This window comes from Stegostoma tigrinum, chromosome 31 (genome assembly GCF_030684315.1).
Source record: "Stegostoma tigrinum isolate sSteTig4 chromosome 31, sSteTig4.hap1, whole genome shotgun sequence".
Taxonomy (NCBI): Eukaryota; Metazoa; Chordata; class Chondrichthyes; order Orectolobiformes; family Stegostomatidae; genus Stegostoma; species Stegostoma tigrinum.
The window spans coordinates 40,134,134-40,152,191 of record NC_081384.1 but is presented as its reverse complement, the minus strand read 5'-3'; the positions used below and the strand labels follow the sequence as shown (position 1 = coordinate 40,152,191).

Here is an 18,058-nt window from a genome sequence, read left to right as displayed (position 1 = left end):
ATAGCGCCTTGATCACTTATTTGTAATACTTAGAGACAGATGGGATCCTTAAGAGTGACAGGCAGCCACAACTCATCAAATGGAAAATTTTAGAGCAACTCAAAGGCTGCTATGCAGATTTGAGTGCTACTGGCATCATGCTCCCCTTCTAAAATACAAAATCAAAAACCTTACCATTCAACAGAATGATAACTTGCATACTTTAAAATGTACATTTTTAGAAATGGTTCCAGGTGAATCAAATTCCTTGGAGATTAAGCACAGCTTTAACCTTAACGCATAATGGAAAAGTGGGAAAATATGGACTTGGACTATAGTAAAGCCGAGAGGTTACGTACTTGGAACGAAATTTTGATTCAGCAAGGGCTCTTCTCTTTTCTAGAGAGAACTGAAGGGTGTTTTTAGAGATGTGTTTAGAATTATGATCCATTTCATGATTTTATCTAGGGAAGAACAAATCTTAGGACCCCTTAAGATAGTCACCAATAAATCAAATAAGGAATTCAGAAACTTCCTTACTCGGTGGTCAGAATATGATACTGATTACTGCATGAAGTAGCTGAGACAAAAAGCACAGATGCATTTAAGGTGAAACTAGATGAAGTCCTGAGGGAGTAAGAAATAAGAGGACTTATTGACTGGGTTAAATGAAGAGGAATGGGAGGAGGATCATGTGAGGCATGACATAGTCCTAAACCGGTTGGGTCAAATGGCCTGTTTCTGTGATAACGAGGTGTAGAGCTGGATGAACACAGCAGGCCAAGCAGCACCTTAGGGGCAGGAAAGCTGACGTTTTGGGCCTAGACCCTTCATTGTTTTCTCGGATTCTCCGGCATCGGCAGTTCCTATTATCTCTGGCTTGTTTCTGTGCTGTAATACTATGTAATATCATTTGAAACATCACTCCCTTTATTACCATACCGTAGAGAAAATGAGAGATAATAGGAACTGGAGATGCTGGAGGATCCATCTTTTTCTGATGAAGGGTCTAGGCCTGTAACGTCAGCCTTCCTGCCTGGCCTGCTGTGTTCATCCAGCTCTACGCCTTGTTATGTTGTAGAGAAGAGGAACTTGTTTTTAAACACAAGCCAACAAAATAAAATTCTCTTCAGCAATTTCTGGACATACAGGAAGGCAAATTTCACAAGGATGCAGTTATTGTGAAGCTGACTGCAACATAAGTCATATACGACATTACACAATGACCAACATGCAACCAATATGACAACCTTTTAGTACTCAGTACTCACCTTTTTGTGATATTCCGCCTGAGGTCGCTCTGAAGTAAAGAAACTAAAAGTTGACTTTCAGTTGTGGGGCAGAACAATTGGCAATCATGATTATAACTGACACCTCAATCCAAATCATGGTCACATGGCACAGGCACAGAATTACAGATTCCAGAGGGTAAGTAAAAAGGTTACATTTTACAGCAATAACAGCATATGATTAATGAGATTTCTGTAGTTTTTGAACATCGACACCAGTACGAGATTAGTTGTACCCAATTACATTAATTTTGCACATATTACAGACTTCATGACGATATTAATAGAGAGTAGTAATTCAGAGTAACTCAATTGCTAGATTGCATGAGTGAAAGGTGATGGAATTAACATCCCAACAAACATCCCAAACTACAAGATTTCAAATTATTATATGTTATAATATTATATTACTATACATAGCGTACATTATAATTCAGAGTACTGTTCTCCCATTGGATAGAAAGATCATTTGGGGAAAGCAACGGATGCTCATCTAGTGGATTGCAATGTGCAAGTGAAGTCAATGTTATTAAAAACAATTTTCACATCGTACTTCAGGGAGATGGCAGTGGATAACTGTAGCGTCAATGGACGAGTATCCAGAAGAAATGGGATGGCAGATGGACTTTAAATTATATTAATTAACCTGGAATATAAAATAGTCTCAATAATGGTGACAATGACAACTTGCATTGATTATTGCAAAAACTCATTTGGTTCGTCAATGCCCTTCAGGGAAGGAAATGTGCTAAAAACTTCTTGATCGAGTTCACATGCAACTCAAGATCCACAGCAAAGTGTTTTACTTTTATCTGTGCTCTGGAATGGCCCAGTAAGCCATTCCGTTCCAGGGCAAGTAAGGATGGACAAATGTTGGCCTTCTCAGTAATACTCATATCCCATCTAAGAATTAAAAAAAACTGCTCAACGACAGATGGTGATCTTCAAGATGTTAAAGAGCCACCAAAATAGATTTTAAAGCCTGCACACACTGTGGGGAAGCAAGACACTGATCCAAATTTAAGTGCTGACGGAACAAGAGTCAAAGAAGGTTTTAAAGTTAGGGTTTATGGAAAAGAAGCAGGAGGAACAAAAAAGGCAAGTACAGATAGCTAAGACCATCCTAAAAACAAGTCAAATAGATACAAACCAGATTCAGTGTAAGCAAGGGTTTAAGAAAGGGGTTACTCATCAGATATAAATGTGAGTAAAGGCTCATTGACATACAGGTTGGTGAGCATCCTTCTCCCTAACCATCTTCCCAACCTTAATACCAGTGCCTGAGGAAGGCAACAGAGAAATGGGGCCCACACCAGTTTTTCAGCAAAATATTTACAGAAATTTCAGGGCACAATGATTGCTAATGATCCGCTATTAAATTCAATTATTTCTTATTCAATTTACAATTTTCCTTGATTTACACATTCTTTATATGATAAATTATTCTTCCAGAATTTATAATATCCTCTATTCCCACCACCACTCTGGACAGGCTATTCCATAAATATATCTTATTGTCCATGTATTGACATAGATCAATAGGAGGGAGGACATTTAGTCTATTGCGACTGGGTTTGCTCTTTGGTAGAGACATCCAATCAATCCAATTGCCATGGTCTTTCCCATAGACCTGTACACACTTGTCCCCTTATGTATTTCTTTTAAATGTTACAATAGAATCTGTTTTTACTACCCTGTTAGGCAGTGCATTTCAATCACTACAACTTCACAGAATCAAATTCTGTGGCCCAATGTGTCCGTAAAAGTTATCCAAAAGAACAATTCATGTACTGTCAATGCCCTGCCCACTCCCTGTGACTGCACATTGCTTATTATCTGGAAAATGAGCAATTTCGCTCTTGAAAACCTTAATTGTACCTCCCTACACAACTATCTCAGGCTGTGCAGGGCGACACGGTAGCTCAGTGGTTAGCATTGCTGCCTCACAGCACCAGAGACAGGTGTTTGATTCCACTCTCGGTCAACTGTCTGTGTGGAGTTTGCACACTCTCCCCACGTCTGTGTAAGTATCCTCCAGGAGCTCTCGTTTCCCCCCAACTCCCAATGATGGGCAGGTTAGGTGGCCTGGGCATGTGAAATGCAGAGTTACAGGGATTCTCGGAGGGTTGTTGTGCACTTGACGGGCCGAATGGCCTGCTTTCACACTGTAGGCATTTTATTCTATTCTCAGTGCATTCCATGCAATTGCTGTATGAACTAGGTTTTCATGTTACAATGGCTTTTTTTTGCCTATCACCTTAAATCTGTGTCATCTTGCTTTCAATTCTTACAAAAATGAAAGGAGATTCTCTATTTATTCAGTCCAAACATCAAGATTGTAAATTCCTAAATAAAATCACCTCAACTTACTATGCTTCAAGGAAACTGAAGCTCCTCAGCGCTGGAACCATTCTAGTGAATCATTTCTTACTGTCTCCAATGTTTTCATATCTTTCCCAAACTGTGACACTCAAAACGGTACACATTACTCTCAGAAACAAAAGTGCATGCATGCTGGAAATCTGAAACAAAAATAAAGTGCTAGAGAAATTCAGCAGGACTCACTGCTCCAAAGGTCAAACTGCACTTGAAACACACTCTCTTCACATATGTTGCCGGAGCTTTCTCCAGCACTTTGTATGACAAAAACAATACTCTGGCTAAGGCCAAAGTAGTGATCAATTTTATCTACCTGCTCATGTGTCCTGTTTCTATTAATGAAACATATACATTCTCAAACTCTTACCTCCTCGAATTATTTACGTGCATATACAACCGGAGCTACATCACCACTACAGCTGCATCCTCTATTTTGTATTCTGTAATTGTGTGTAATTGTGTAATTTAGTGCATTAATTTTGTCTCATGTCTGACCATTCTACCAAGGTGTTGTACTTTTTTACTTCTACACTTTCCTCCTCCAACTGGTACAATTTTTGAATCACCTGCAAATTTTGAATACATTCTCTGAATTCTCAAGTTTAGGTTAATAATATAAAAATCAGGAAAAGCGTTTCCTATCATTTGTCTCATCTTGTATCGATGTTGTGCCTGTCCCCTTTATTCTATGAACTGGAGTGCGAAATGCTTTCTGGAAGTTCATGTACAGCACACAAACACATTAATCTCATTGACCTTCTCATTTAATTGAGCAAATTAGCCCAGCAATTTAGATAAAAACAAGTGCTGGAGAAACTCAAAGGGTGTGGCACCATCTGTGGACAGTAAAAGAGAGTTAACATTTCAAGCACTTCCTATTTTTATTTCAGATATCCTGCACACACAACATTTTGCTTTTATTTTTGTTAAACATGAATAGCCCATGCTGGTTTTCCTTAATTAACCTCTATGCACCTAATCAACTATTAATTCTGTCTTGCATTATTGTTTTAAACTTTCCCGCCACAAAAGTTCACTTTTGCAGTTGTTGGGTTTACCTTTACATCTGTTTTTGAGCACTGGCATAACATTTATAATTCACCAGTCCACTGCCAAGTCTTAGTAAGACTGGCAAATTATGGGCAGTATCACTGCAATTTCCCTCACTTCCTTCAGCATCCTTGGTCGCACAACATCTGCCTATGATGCTTTATCATCTGTAAGTGCTGACCGCCTACAAAATACCTTAGCTTTTCGGTTTTAAGTCTGCAATTGTCCGAATTATCTCATCGTTCAGGAATATATTCCTGGTCAAGTCAGATGCAAAGCATTCACTTAATGCTTAACAATAAAATGTGAGGCTGGATGAACACAGCAGGCCCAGCAGCATCTCAGGAGCACAAAAGCTGACGTTTCGGGCCTGGACCCTTCATCAGAGAGGGGGATGGGGTGAGGGTTCTGGAATAAATAGGGAGAGAGGGGGAGGCGGATCGAAGATGGAGAGAAAAGAAGATAGGTGGAGAGGCACTTAATGCTTAAACCTGCTTCAACGTGTAAATAAGATAAAGTGTGAAGCTGGATGAACACAGCAGGCCAAGGAAGACAGACAGGTCAAGGAGGCGGGATGAGGTTAGTAGGTAGGAAATGGAGGTGCAGTTTGAGGTGGGAGGAAGGGTTGGGTGAGAGGAAGAACAGGTTAGGGAGGCGGAGACAGGCTAGGCTAGTTTTGGGATGCAGTGGGGGGAGGGGACGAGCTGGGCTGGTTTTGGGATGCAGCGGGGCAAGGGGAGATTTTGAAGTTTGTGAAGTCCACCTCAACATGTAAATCTTGTTTTTGGTCCCTAACTGACTTCACTCCTCCTCTAACCACTTTTTAGTATTTATATGCCAATTTAAGACTTTTGGATTCATAATGTTAGTTTTTCACGCTCTCTTTGCTTTTCTTATTTTCTTTTTCAATTCTCTTCTGAACCTTTGATTCTAGTTGTCCTGGTCCAGATCCATTCTCACCCCATTTATGTTGGATTTCCTACAATTACTTGTTCAGGATTGCTCCTTGTCCTTATTGATGACTGGCCCACACCCTATGACGCCATAATTGCTGTCACCTAAAGGATTCTGTACTGATGCTTTATCCACTTCATTCAAGAAGTAGGTCCAGCAATGTCTCTCTTTTTCAACTGTTTTCCAATCCACCAAAGAAAAAAAATCTCCTGTACTAGTCTAGGAACTCTTGCTTCTCTCTGCTCTTTCTAGTATGACTACTATCCATGTCGAAATCAACATTGTGACGGTCTCCCATCCTCGACATACTTTTACTTCGCCCTGTAGTTTCTTTACAAATTTACTCCTTACCATTTTTCTCAGTAGTTGGTGGCCTGTGGATAATATCAAGCAATGCAATTGCTCCCTTACAGTCACAGAGACAGATTTATAGCACAGAAAAAGCACCATTTGGCCCATCATTACCCTGTGGGTCAAAAACAGCCACTCACTATTTTAATTTCATTTTCCAACACTGGGCTCTTGGCCTTCTACTCCTTGGCATCACAAGTGCACATCTAAATACTTCATAAATGTTTTGAAGGTTTCTGCCTTAAGAGGCAGTAAACTATATTCCCACCATCCCCTGGGTGATGACATATCCTCTAAACCTTCCATCCATACTTTCAATCTATCCGTTCTGGTCACTGATCACTTCACCAAGGGGAAAGTTTATTCCTGTGAATACTTTCAATGCCCTGCAATGTAATATATCCTAAACATGTCCTCTCTCAATCTCTTCTGCTGTAAGGAAAACAACACCAAATCTGTCCAACCTCTCCATGACTGAAATACTCCAGCCCGGGTAACATCTTGGTAAATCTCTTCTGCACCCTCTCCAGTGCGATCACATCCCTCCCATGACTCAGAACTGCACACACAGTGCTCTAAATGTGGTCTAAGCAACATCTTATAGAGTTTCAGCATAACATCCATACCTTGACTAATGAAGGCAAGTATACCACATAACTTCTTAAGGTAGACATTGTAATTTTCCTCAGATCAGGTCAAACAGCATTTTCCAGTGTGCTGTAAGGATCTTTCTCCAAAACGGCAATGTTCTCCTCAATAAATAGAGTCGGCCCTTCCTTTCTCCTGCATATCTTACACCTAGGAATATTTAATATCCCTACTTGTACTTCTTGGAGTCACATTTCCATTATAGCTACATTCCATTTCCCTACAAAGTAACCTCAAAATCAATCTTATTTACCATACTCCATTCATATACTTGACCAACAGCCAGATTTTAAGACTGCTGCTTTCACCACATTTTCAACCTAGTTAATAACTTACTATTTTATGTTAGTCTGTTCCTATCTATTAGGAAACAATTCTCTTCTCTAGCTAAGACCACCTAATATTTAACTTTGTACATCTGGTATCCTATTCTTCTATATGCTGATGCAGACCCTGTGAATTTAGGTTAAATCCTCTCAAACCATATTACTGACTGTCCCCAGGATATTGATCCCATTGCTGTTGAGGTGCAGCATGTCCCTTTTCAATAGGAGCTTTTGCTCCAGAATTGGTCCCAGTTTCCCAAGAATCTTAATCTTTCCCTCCAATGCCAAGCTTCAAGTCATCCTTGCTATCTTCCAGTTTCTATTTTCTGTAGTGCTTGTGAAAATCTGACCACTGGATCTAGATGTCTGTCTCTCCATGGCGTTTAACGAGCGTATGCCAAAATTTCATGCTCACTCCCTGCTCCTTACAGAATATCATCCTCTGTTATGCCTTTTAGCCCTGGCAGGGATGCAACATATCACATGGGACCCACGAAGAAAGTTATGGAGATGTCCGTCTGACTCATTCACAGTGACTCTTCTGAGAGCCGCATATTTATTTTTTTGCTGTTCCTACTGGTGTAGTCCCTTGATCACTGGTAGCATGGTTTGGACTGCACCCTTTCAAGATGTTATCATTCCAAGCAATCTCCGAAGCAGAGTATCTGTTTGAAAATGCGATATGCCCTAAAGGTTCCTGTATTTCTTGCCTCTTCCAAATCACCTTGAGGGTCCTACTTACCAACTATTACGAGTTCTTACTGTGCGCGCCATTGCCATCTTTTCGATCTCGTAATCTCATCCTCCTTGATGCTCTGCATTTCATAAATCCTCAGCTAAAAGACGTTGCCTATGCACACAGACCCAGGAAATGAGTCCCAAAATTTCCACAAGGCACAAGAATTACATGCTGGCAAACTTTTCAATTTTGCACTCATCAGGACAAAAACCAAGAACACCAAATTTTAAGCAATTTATATTACAGAAAAACAGAGTCCACTCTGATTGGCGAAGTTATTAAAGGCTTGGGGTTTTGAGCAAATTCCTAATGTGTGCAGGAAGAGAAGATCTATGCTTACTTAACCCATAGCAGAAGGAGGAGAGGTAGAGATCGACCTCCAATGCTTTAGATTTTGATGATTCTCTGTACAAGGAAGGAAGCAATATAGTCATATTACATCAATATTCTACCTTCAAAATCATTTTGATTTCTAGCTAGCTACTGGACACTCACACTCAGCCACTGGTACTGAAAGGAGAATAAGGTGAGGCTCCTGCTCTCAATTGCTATTCAGTGATCCCTACTGAGAGGTGTGTCAGGTGAGGACAGGATTAGGCTTGGGTGCGATACCTTCCATGGGACAATGGTCAGAATGAGACAGAATGACCAGGCTTATAGTCAGGCAAGGACAGAGAGGTGCTGATACCTGGACAGCAAAGCACTTCATTGACAAAAATGAAAGCCATTTCTCTTCATATCCCAAGAGCCAAAGTTCTGCTTCACTTCATAGATCCAACCAGGATTGCAAATAAAAATGACAACCTTTAAAATCACTCTTAAGGATTATAAATGCCATTTCTCAGCGTTCACATAAGCTCGAGGTAACCATTCTTCTGTCACGTCTCACAGAGCAAAACTAGCTCTTGTCCTGTAACTTTCAGCCCCATGATGAGCTTTTTCAACAATTACGCCATTGAAGGGCTCAGAGTAGAGTCAGCTGGCAAACTGTAAACCAATGATAACAAAGTGTGGGGCTGGATGAACACAGCAGGCCAAGCAGCATCTCAGGAGCACAAAAGTTGACACTTCGGGCCTAGACCCTTCATCAGAAAAGGGGGATGGGAAGAGGATTCTGAAATAGGAGAGAAGGGGAGGCGGACTGAAGATAGATAGAGGAGAAGACGGCTGCAGAGGACAGTATGGGTGAGGAGGTAGGGAGGGGATAGGTAGTCCGGGGAGGACGGAGAGGTCAAGGGGGTGGGATGAGGTTAGTAGGTAGGAGATGGAGCTGCGGCTTGAGTTGGGAGGAGGGGATAGGTGAGAGGAAGAACAGGTTAGGCAGGTGGGGAAGAGCTGCGCTGGTTTTGGGATGCAGTGGGTTTTGGGATGAAGAGTCTAGGCCCGAAACGTCAGCTTTTGTGCTTGGCCTGCTGTGTTCATCCAGTCCCACACTTTGTTATCTTGGATTCTACAGCATCTGCAGTTCCCATTGTCTCTAAACCAATGATAGTTGAGGCAGCTCAAGACACAGGGAAATCATGTGCAATGCCATATCACATCATCATCTGATGGCACCCAAACAGCACACAAACTTTAATCTCTCTGTTATGACGTCAGAAATGAAGACAGTAAATGCTGAACATTCAATGTGATCTTTCAATACCAAAACAGTTTGCATGAAAGTCTAAGTCTTTCCTCAGTCAGGCATTGATGTGGCTGCACACTTCCAGCTGCCTATGGTTTTACAGATGAATTCTCATTTGGTACAAAGCTAACAAGGGGACACCTTTTGCACTTAGCCAGCGCATCACGGCAGAGTGTCATTCCACTTGGCTTACATGTGTCTGGACACATCAGCTTTGCTGACAGGTATCAGAGGATTTTGAAGACAATAGATATGAATTACAGGATTTTCAAAACATTCTTTGTTTCCAGCAAGTGTCTCACAGGGAGGGATGATAAAGAAGAAAGAAAATACGCAGAGTCAAAACACAATTCAAAAGTTAGGAGTTCCCCATGGCATGGGTTTGAGATTCAGAGGGAGGAGATTTAGTCATACACGTGTACAGATGCAATACAGCAATTGCTGAGTGGATTCAACGTAACAAGACAGCGAGAGATGTTTTCAAGGCTCACACATCAAATAGAGCAGCTGTATTAACAGAACTGGGTGAGACTAGATACCCTAAGGAGAGATGTGATACTCCCTCATTTGTCTTAGGAAATGAAACAGAAAAACTACAATGCATTGGAGATCCTCAGGAAACTTCCACCTAGTCTTGCTGAGGCATGTATAAGGAAGCAAGATGGAAGCTCCTGGGTTGGATCACAATTGGTGCTGATTTCTCTGCAAAAATGGAGATAAAAACTGACTCAAGAGGCAGGGGAAATAAAAGGTTACTGCTCTTGACATGAAGGCAATCTTCAATAAAGTTTGACTTTAAGGAGCTCCAGCCAAGCTAGAGCCAATGGGAACTAAGGGGGGAAAAAAAAATCTCTGCTGGTTAAAGTCTTAGCTTGCATTAAGAAAAAATGGATGTAGCTGTTTGAGGTAAATCATCTCAGCCCCAGGTCATCTTTGCAGGAGTTCCTCAGGCAAGTATACTTGGCCCAGGAATCTTCAGCTGCTTCATCAACGACATTCCCTCCATCAAAAGTCAGAAGTGGGTATGTTCACAGATGATTGCATCATGTTCAGCAGCATTTGCAACTCAAATACAATACCCAGATTTTGGCTCACGAGTGCAAATCGTATTTGGGCCACAAACGTTCGGCAATGATTAACTATCTCAAACAAGAGAGAACATAACCAATGGTAAGGTGGTTAAATATTCAGGGGTGATAGCTTGGTCTTTTTTTTGGAAATACATGTAATCTGGCACTTGCATCGAGCAAATGCTACTTGGCACTGATCAGCCCAAACTTAAATGCTTTTTAGGTCAAATTATATTTGGGAGATAAATGCGAGGTTGTTGTACTTTGATAAAGCAGACCAGAGAAGTTAATGACAGTGCCCTGGAGAGTGTTGCTGAACAGAGCCCCAAGGGTGCAAGTACACAGTTATTTGAACGTGGAATTGCAGGTAGACAGAATGGTAAAAGTGGTGATTGCCATCAGTGGTCAGAACATTTGAGTATAGGAGTTGGGAGGTCAGATTACAGCTGTACAGGAGATTGGTGAAAACACTTTCACAATACTATGTACAATTTTGGTCACCCTTCTATACAAGGAGGCTTGTTAAACTTGACAGGGAGCAAAAAGATTTAAGGATGTTGCTGGGTCTGGAGGATTTGAGCTATTCGGGGAGGCTGAATAGGCTGGGGCTTTTTTCTTTCGAGAGTCAGAGGCTGAAAGCTTTATAAAATCACCAGGGGCATGGACATAGTGACTAGCCAAGGTCTTTTTCTTAGGGTGGGAGAGTCCAAAACTAGAGGACGTAGGTGAAATGGGAGAGAGATTTAAAAAGGATCTGAGGAGTAATTCTGCACCCCCACCCACCCACGCAGAGGGTGGTACGTGTATGAAACGAATTGCCAGAGGAAGTGGTAGAGGTGGGTACAATTATAACATTTAAAATGCATCTGGATGGGTATAAAGGGTTTAAGAGGGTAAGGGCCATATGCTAGCAAATGGGATTAGGTAAGGCTGGTACGTCTGATTGGCGTGGAACGAAGGGTCTCTTTCTGCCCTATATGACTGATTGCTTCAGTAACTGAGGAGTCAAGAATGATAAACACTGTAGACATCTGTGAACATCCCCACATCTTATCGTTTAACGGAGGGAAGCTTATTGATGGAACAGCTAAAAGTGATTGAGCCTAGGGCATCACACCCAGGAACTCCTGCAGCAATATCACAAGTTAGATAAATGACATCCAACAAGCATAATTATAAATTAAGAGAAGTATGCTTTTCAGCTCCTTGATACTGCTATATTCAAAAAGATCATGGCTGATCAGATTATTCCACAATCCAGCCTCCACTGGATAATGTATCCCCCCTTGCTTGTTAAGAATCTAACTTTGCTCTTTGGACATTCAAAGATTCTGCTTCTGTCACCTTTTCAAGAGTAGAGTTCCAAAGACTCATGACCCTGTGTGAGAAAAATTCTCATCTATTTGAAGTGGACTATCCCTTATTTTGAAACAAGGGTTCCAAGTTGTAGATTCTGTCACAAGAAGGAATATCTTTTCCACATCAACCCTGTCAAGACCTCTCAGGATCTTATGATTCAACAAAGTCACCTCTTACTGTAAAATCCAGAAGTTAGGTGTCAAGCCTCTCTAATTCTTCTTCATAACACTACCTGTTTATTCCAGGTATTAATCTGGGCTTCTTCCAATACATTTTACACAATTCCCCTGACAAACAATATTCTATGAGCTTCCCTAATTAGTTGTTGCACCTGCACAATGATTTGTAATTCATTCACTAGAACACCCAGATCCCTCTGAATTATAGAGTTTGGCAATCTCTCATCATTTAGATTATTGGCTTCTTTTGTCTTCTTCCAGTCAAAACAGATGATTTCACATTCTTCCCCATTATACTCCACTTGTTAAATCTTTATACATTAAGTCACCCATCTATGTCTCTTTGTGAAGAAGCATAAGTAGTTTACAATGTACTTTTCTATTTATCTTGGTCATCAGCAAACTTAGCAAACTTACCCACTTTGTTCATGCAATTTTTTTTGTTTTTAAAAGTTGAGGCTCCAGCCCGTGACACATCCCCGTGACACACTTCTCATCGCATCATGCTAATCAGAAATAGCCCATTTATGATTGAACAACTTGCTAAGAGACAAGGACTCTCCTTCTCAACCTTTCTCTGCATATGAGACATGCTGACCCTCAGGTTGAACCACAACTAGTCATCTCTCCAATGACAGAGCTGCCCGATGGTCCTCTGGGACTACAGCGGCTTTACTTTCCTTTACTTTTAATGGTAGCGTGAAAGATAAACTGAAAAATCAGGTTACAAGTTGTAGTGGAATATGCATTGTGAAAGCGTATTTTAATGACTTGGTTCAGTAAAAATTATGAACTATTCCCTGCCCCCTAAATGCTATTTTAAGAGTTATTTGCAGAATGCTATTGAGGGACAGGGGACCCATTACCAATTCCCTTTGCCTCAAAAAATACCTTTGGCACACTGATAGCATGATAGGAATGAGAAGAAGAAACAGCAAAAATCACAAGACAAGTGATAGATACAGAAATTGTAGAAGATATTCTAAAGTATTGTCATTGTCCCTTATGGATGACCACCCCTCTCCCACCTCAGTTATCTGCCCTATTCACAATAAACAGCAATGACTCAAATTTAACTTACCACCAAACAGTCCCACATCCTGCAGGCTCTCCACGCTCAGTTTCTCAGACACCCACCTCTAGATCATGCAATTCCAATAAGTAAAACAGACAAAGAGATGAGAAATCACAATTAGCAGTTTTGTTTTGCAATCTGCTGCTGCTTTTACAAGAGTTTAGTCACTCCAAAATAATGAGAAAACAATTCGAGAAGCAAGATGAGAAACTGATGAGCAATTTGTTCGAATTCATTACTTTACCAAGTCTGCAGTATGGGCCTTCAGGTTGAGGGTACAAATTTTTAAATCACAAATTAGTGACTTTGCATCCCCTCTTCTAAATATCTGCCCTCAATCCTTTTCTAGAGACGGTGATTCGCGGCCAACTGGGCCTTGGACATAAACAATCATCCAGTGCTTTGCCACTTCATCACTGTGCACCTGTACATGATTGGAGCCCAAGCAATAATCTATTGGACATCTTGAGTAGTTAAGTGCTAACAATTAGGTTTACTGACAGCTTGCAGCAACAGGCTTTTGAAATAGACGGATAGCCTTGGATGTCACAGAGGAAAGTCCAACCAATCTTCTGCACCTAATGTCTGTGCTGCATATATACTTGCATTTTGGACAACAGGTTACAACAACATATTTTTCAAAGATTCACAGAATCCCCATAGTGTGGAAACAGGCCATCTGGCCCAACAAATCTACACCAATTCCCTGAAGAACATCCCACCCAGACTCACCAACCTATCCTATCCCTGTAACCCTGCACGTCTCATGGCTAATCCACCAACTTGTACATCACTAGGCATTATGGGCAATTTAGCATGGGCAATCCACCTAACCTGCACATCTTTGGACTGTGGGAGGAAACCTGAGCACCTGGAGGAAACCCACGCAGACACGGGGAAAACGTGCAAACTCCGGCACGGTGGCTTGTTAGTTAGCACAGCAGCATCACAGCGCCAGGGACCCAGGTTCGATTCCAGCCTCAGGCAGCTGTCTGTGCAGAGTTTGCACGTTCTCCCCGTGTCTGCGTGGGTTTCCTCCGGGTGCTCTGGTTTCCTCCCACAGTCCAAAGATGTGCAGGCTAGGTGGATCGGCCGCGCTAAATTGCCCATAGTGCTCAGGGGTGTGTGCGCTAGTGGGTGGATGGGTCTGGGTGGGATACTTCAAAGGGCGGTGTGGACTTGTTGGGCTGAAGAGCCTGTTTCCACACTGTAGGGAATCTAATCTAAAAGAAAAATCCACACAGACAGTTGCCCAACGTTGGAATTGAACCTGGGTCCTTGGTGCTGAGAGGCAGCAGTGCTAACCACTGAGTCACCATGCTACCCCCTAAAATTTACTTTTACATGGGTAAAGTTTCTGAAAGGCACACCAAATCTGGCTCTCAGAATAATCCACTAGGTGAGTGCACAAAATGGCATCCATACCAGGCATTTCTTGTTCATCATTCCCTCTGTTTTCTTAAGGTAGCTTCTCTCATCTCAACTATCCCCCCGGTGAGAAATCAACACTTTAAGCCGGGTCTGGAGTTTCACAACTGTTCTAGGACCTGGAGAAGGAAAGGGACAGGTTGCACTGTTACGCTGAAAGCTCCTACCCCTTGACTTAGGCCTTGGTACACAGGGAAATTGCACTGAAAATTGACAAGGAATGTTCCAGGCCCTCTGCTTCTCAGCTAGAAAAGGGCAATAACTGAGGACACAGAAATGATCTTTTGTATTTAAAGTTCATCCATCTCATTTCCAGAGCAAGTGTGAAATGCAAGATAATGAACAGCTCCGTACAATGTACATTCTTCCCATCATAACTAATAAGTAGGAACTGGAGGAAATATGCTAAGTGGAGTGTCCATAAGTCAACCCACTACAAGACAAATAATGGCAGAGATTGTGTGGTTAGTACATACATCATGAGTAGGAAGGTCTATGAACTCCTAATAAGTTATTCAACAGTTTTGAGAAAAGTTAGAGTAAGAAATTTAAAGTGAATAACTAAAGTTATTGATTTAAGTAATTGGATGTTTTGAAAGGATTCAAAAACAAATAAATCAGGAAGGGTTATCTGTGTTAGGTGATAACCCTTCCTGATTTATTTGTTTTTGAATCCTTTCAAAACATCCAATTACTTAAATCAATAACTGTAGTTATTCACTTTAAATTTCTTACTCTAACTTTTCTCAAAACTGTTGAATAACTTATTAGGAGTTCATAGACCTTCCTACTCATGATGTATGTACTAACCACACATTATAAAGGAGCACAGTTATATGCTGCTTTTGCAGAGCCCCACAAAGAAAAACCAAAAAAAAAGGTACCTGCTATATACAATACAGATAATCAATTATGCCTATAGGAATCAACTCTGTTCTGCGTATAGCATCACAGGTTTCATCTTTACCCTCAACTGACCCCCTCTCACACAAACTACCAGGAAGTCAGAGATTTTCACACTGATATTCCAAACTCAGAAATGTTGGTTGGAAATAAACTAAGTGTATCAACATACGATTTTCTTTTATTTAAAAAGACTAGACACAATAACTATCTTTGCACTTGGTCTGGGTACAGCCAAAATATTCAATACTGGCCCAGATTCAGCAAGGACCACGCCGATTAGATTGAAGTCTTATGTTGACTTCTGGCTGCAAGTTTCCAACAAGTGAGCACAAGTCTGGAGGACAAAGCTGCCCCTGCAGCTAAGATTACCAGACAAATGGTGTGTAAAACAGGGGGAGGGGTCTTTTAATATGAGTGAAGAGATCTTTAACTTAACATTAAGCAGTCCAGCTCCAGATCTCTGAAGTCTAGAAGCAATAATTTGTCTTGTGTCAGCCTTACCAGTGTTAAACACTGAAATTACACAGCAAAATGATTCAAGAAAACTAAAGGAAGAATTTGGTGTTTTGTGACAATTCACCTGCCGGCCAGATATACAAACTTTCTCATCCAGCATTCAATCGCATCTCAATTAGCTCAATTATCAGGTGAAACAATACTTCACACAAAAAAAAACTTAGATTCATGCAAATGCAGAAGAGAAAAAGGACTTACCAAAAATGACATGGAAAAGCTGGTGTGTTACCAAATAGGCACTGCCATTAAGATATCTAACACAAAACAGAGCAACAGCATAAATTCAATGACTTCACAGTGCGTCACACCTATCTTATGAGAATACATAAACTCTTGAGGTTAGCAGCACAAATGAATGTTCACCAAATTACCTCCCTCAAATGTGGCAACAGGATAGAAGGCCTGTTCCTCAATGACTTATTACCTATCTCAATAACACTGGACCAACGTGACATCAGTTATTATTTGAAAATAATATCATTTCACTTATATTAGCATCAAATAAAGAATGCAAACAAATTGGTGACCAGATAGATTTTACACATCCTAGTAGTTTCATCATATTTGGAGAACGAAACTGATACTAATCCTATTTCTTCCACTGTCTGATCTACGCTCCTAATATAGATCCGGACAAAACAGTTTAGACTCAGTAAATATGGGAATGTGGGCTCTAGGAATGATCTAACCATGAGAAACAAGGCACATAATGAACTGGTACTGGCACCAGATTAAAGAATAATTCAGAACTAGTGATCAGATTAGGAAAAGGGAGGCAGATTGAAATTGATCTGGAGTGCATAGAGTCGCATGTGCACAGAAGCATGTGGCATAGTAAATAAGGTTATGAGCTGCAGGTACACGCTGTACACATTGTGACAGAAACAGACCTGGTTCAAAACAGGTAATGGCTGGGAAATTAACAGAGCTACATAGTATTCCAGAAAAAAATGATTTAAAAGAAGTGAATGGTAATGTTGATCAAGTAAATTATTACGCTTTGGCTGAAGGGTCAAAACAGATTCAGGAAATAAATAAAGGACCTAATGAACTGTTTGGTATGAACAAAAAAATGGGAAGGAAGAAAGCAGGAGCAGTTTGCAAACAAAATTATAACAAGACAAGAACAAACTACAAGTGAAAATGGCGAACTCCAATTCTCTCAATATAGAAACCAACTTTCTTAACCAGCACGTTTCAGAAGAGAGAAAGAAGCATAGCTGAATAACTACCTCAGGAGACAAAGTAATATTGAACATCATCTTCTGATCAGATTTGGAAAGTGTCCACGAACCATTCACACACACACAAAGCGCATCAGCTGCCCAGCAATCCTGGAGTTGTCATCGGATTGATGAATTCTGGCATCCAGGACTGGTCACAATTGTACAAACTAATCATCTACTTCTTGCCAGTCAACTGTGTTCTGCATACACACCCACTTCTATGTCATCTCTCACTTTGCCCACTGCTGCAGCATTGTAAACACTATGTACAACTAGTATTAGCTGGATGGCTAAAGATATAAATTACCAAGAGAGTTAATTCAATAACATAGACACCTCATCAGCAGCATGGGAACTTACACAGGTACGCCCTGTCCACAAAAGCCAGGCAAATCCTGACTGATGTCTAAGCAAGTGAAATGAATCAAAGGGGTCGTTGACAAATGCTATCAAGTATCATTTGAAGAGGAATCACCTGATCGCTAACACTCAGTTTAGAATCTGCCAGTCATTTTTGGCTCCCTATCTCATTCCAACCATGGGCCAAACATGGAAAAAATAGCTTAACTGGAAGACAAGAGTGACTGCCCTTGAAATTAAGAGAGCATTCTACCAAGTGTGGCATCAAGATGTCCTAGCAAAACTGGAGCCAATGAGAATGAAGAGGAAAAACTCTGCACTGGTTGGAGTCGTGCAGAGCACATAGCAGACGTAGGATTAGGATTAACGTGAGGAGATTAATCATTCTAGTACAAGAAAATGAACCTGCGATAGGGTTAGGCCCTTTGGCCCAAAACGTCCACACCGAACTTCACAGCATCCCCCCCAAGACCCATCCCCCTATAACCCACCTAATCTATACATCCCTGAACACTGAGCTATTTAGCATGGCCAATCCACCTAGCCTGCACATCTTTGGACAGTGGGAGGAAGCCGGAGCACCCGGAGGAAACACAC

The 18,058-nt window shown here is 41.1% G+C and overlaps 1 protein-coding gene across 5 annotated transcripts in view; it reads right to left on the bottom strand.

The window, feature by feature from the left end:
* strada (STE20 related adaptor alpha) overlaps positions 1 to 18,058 on the bottom strand; it is a 96,624-nt gene that overhangs the window by 65,663 nt on the left and 12,903 nt on the right. For 2 of the 5 annotated variants that reach the window (XM_048560989.1, XM_048560987.2), the window contains exons 2-3: positions 16,074 to 16,129; positions 13,032 to 13,089 (exon numbers count right to left, since the gene is read on the bottom strand). In XM_048560989.1, coding sequence (XP_048416946.1) covers positions 13,032 to 13,089; positions 16,074 to 16,085 — 70 coding nt within the window. In that variant the 5' untranslated portion in view covers positions 16,086 to 16,129. Of the gene's footprint in view, positions 1 to 1,250; positions 1,280 to 7,718; positions 7,827 to 13,031; positions 13,090 to 16,073; positions 16,132 to 18,058 lie in introns of those variants that run through there. The other 3 variants (XM_048560990.2, XM_048560984.1, XM_048560991.2) reach the window with 3 other exon arrangements.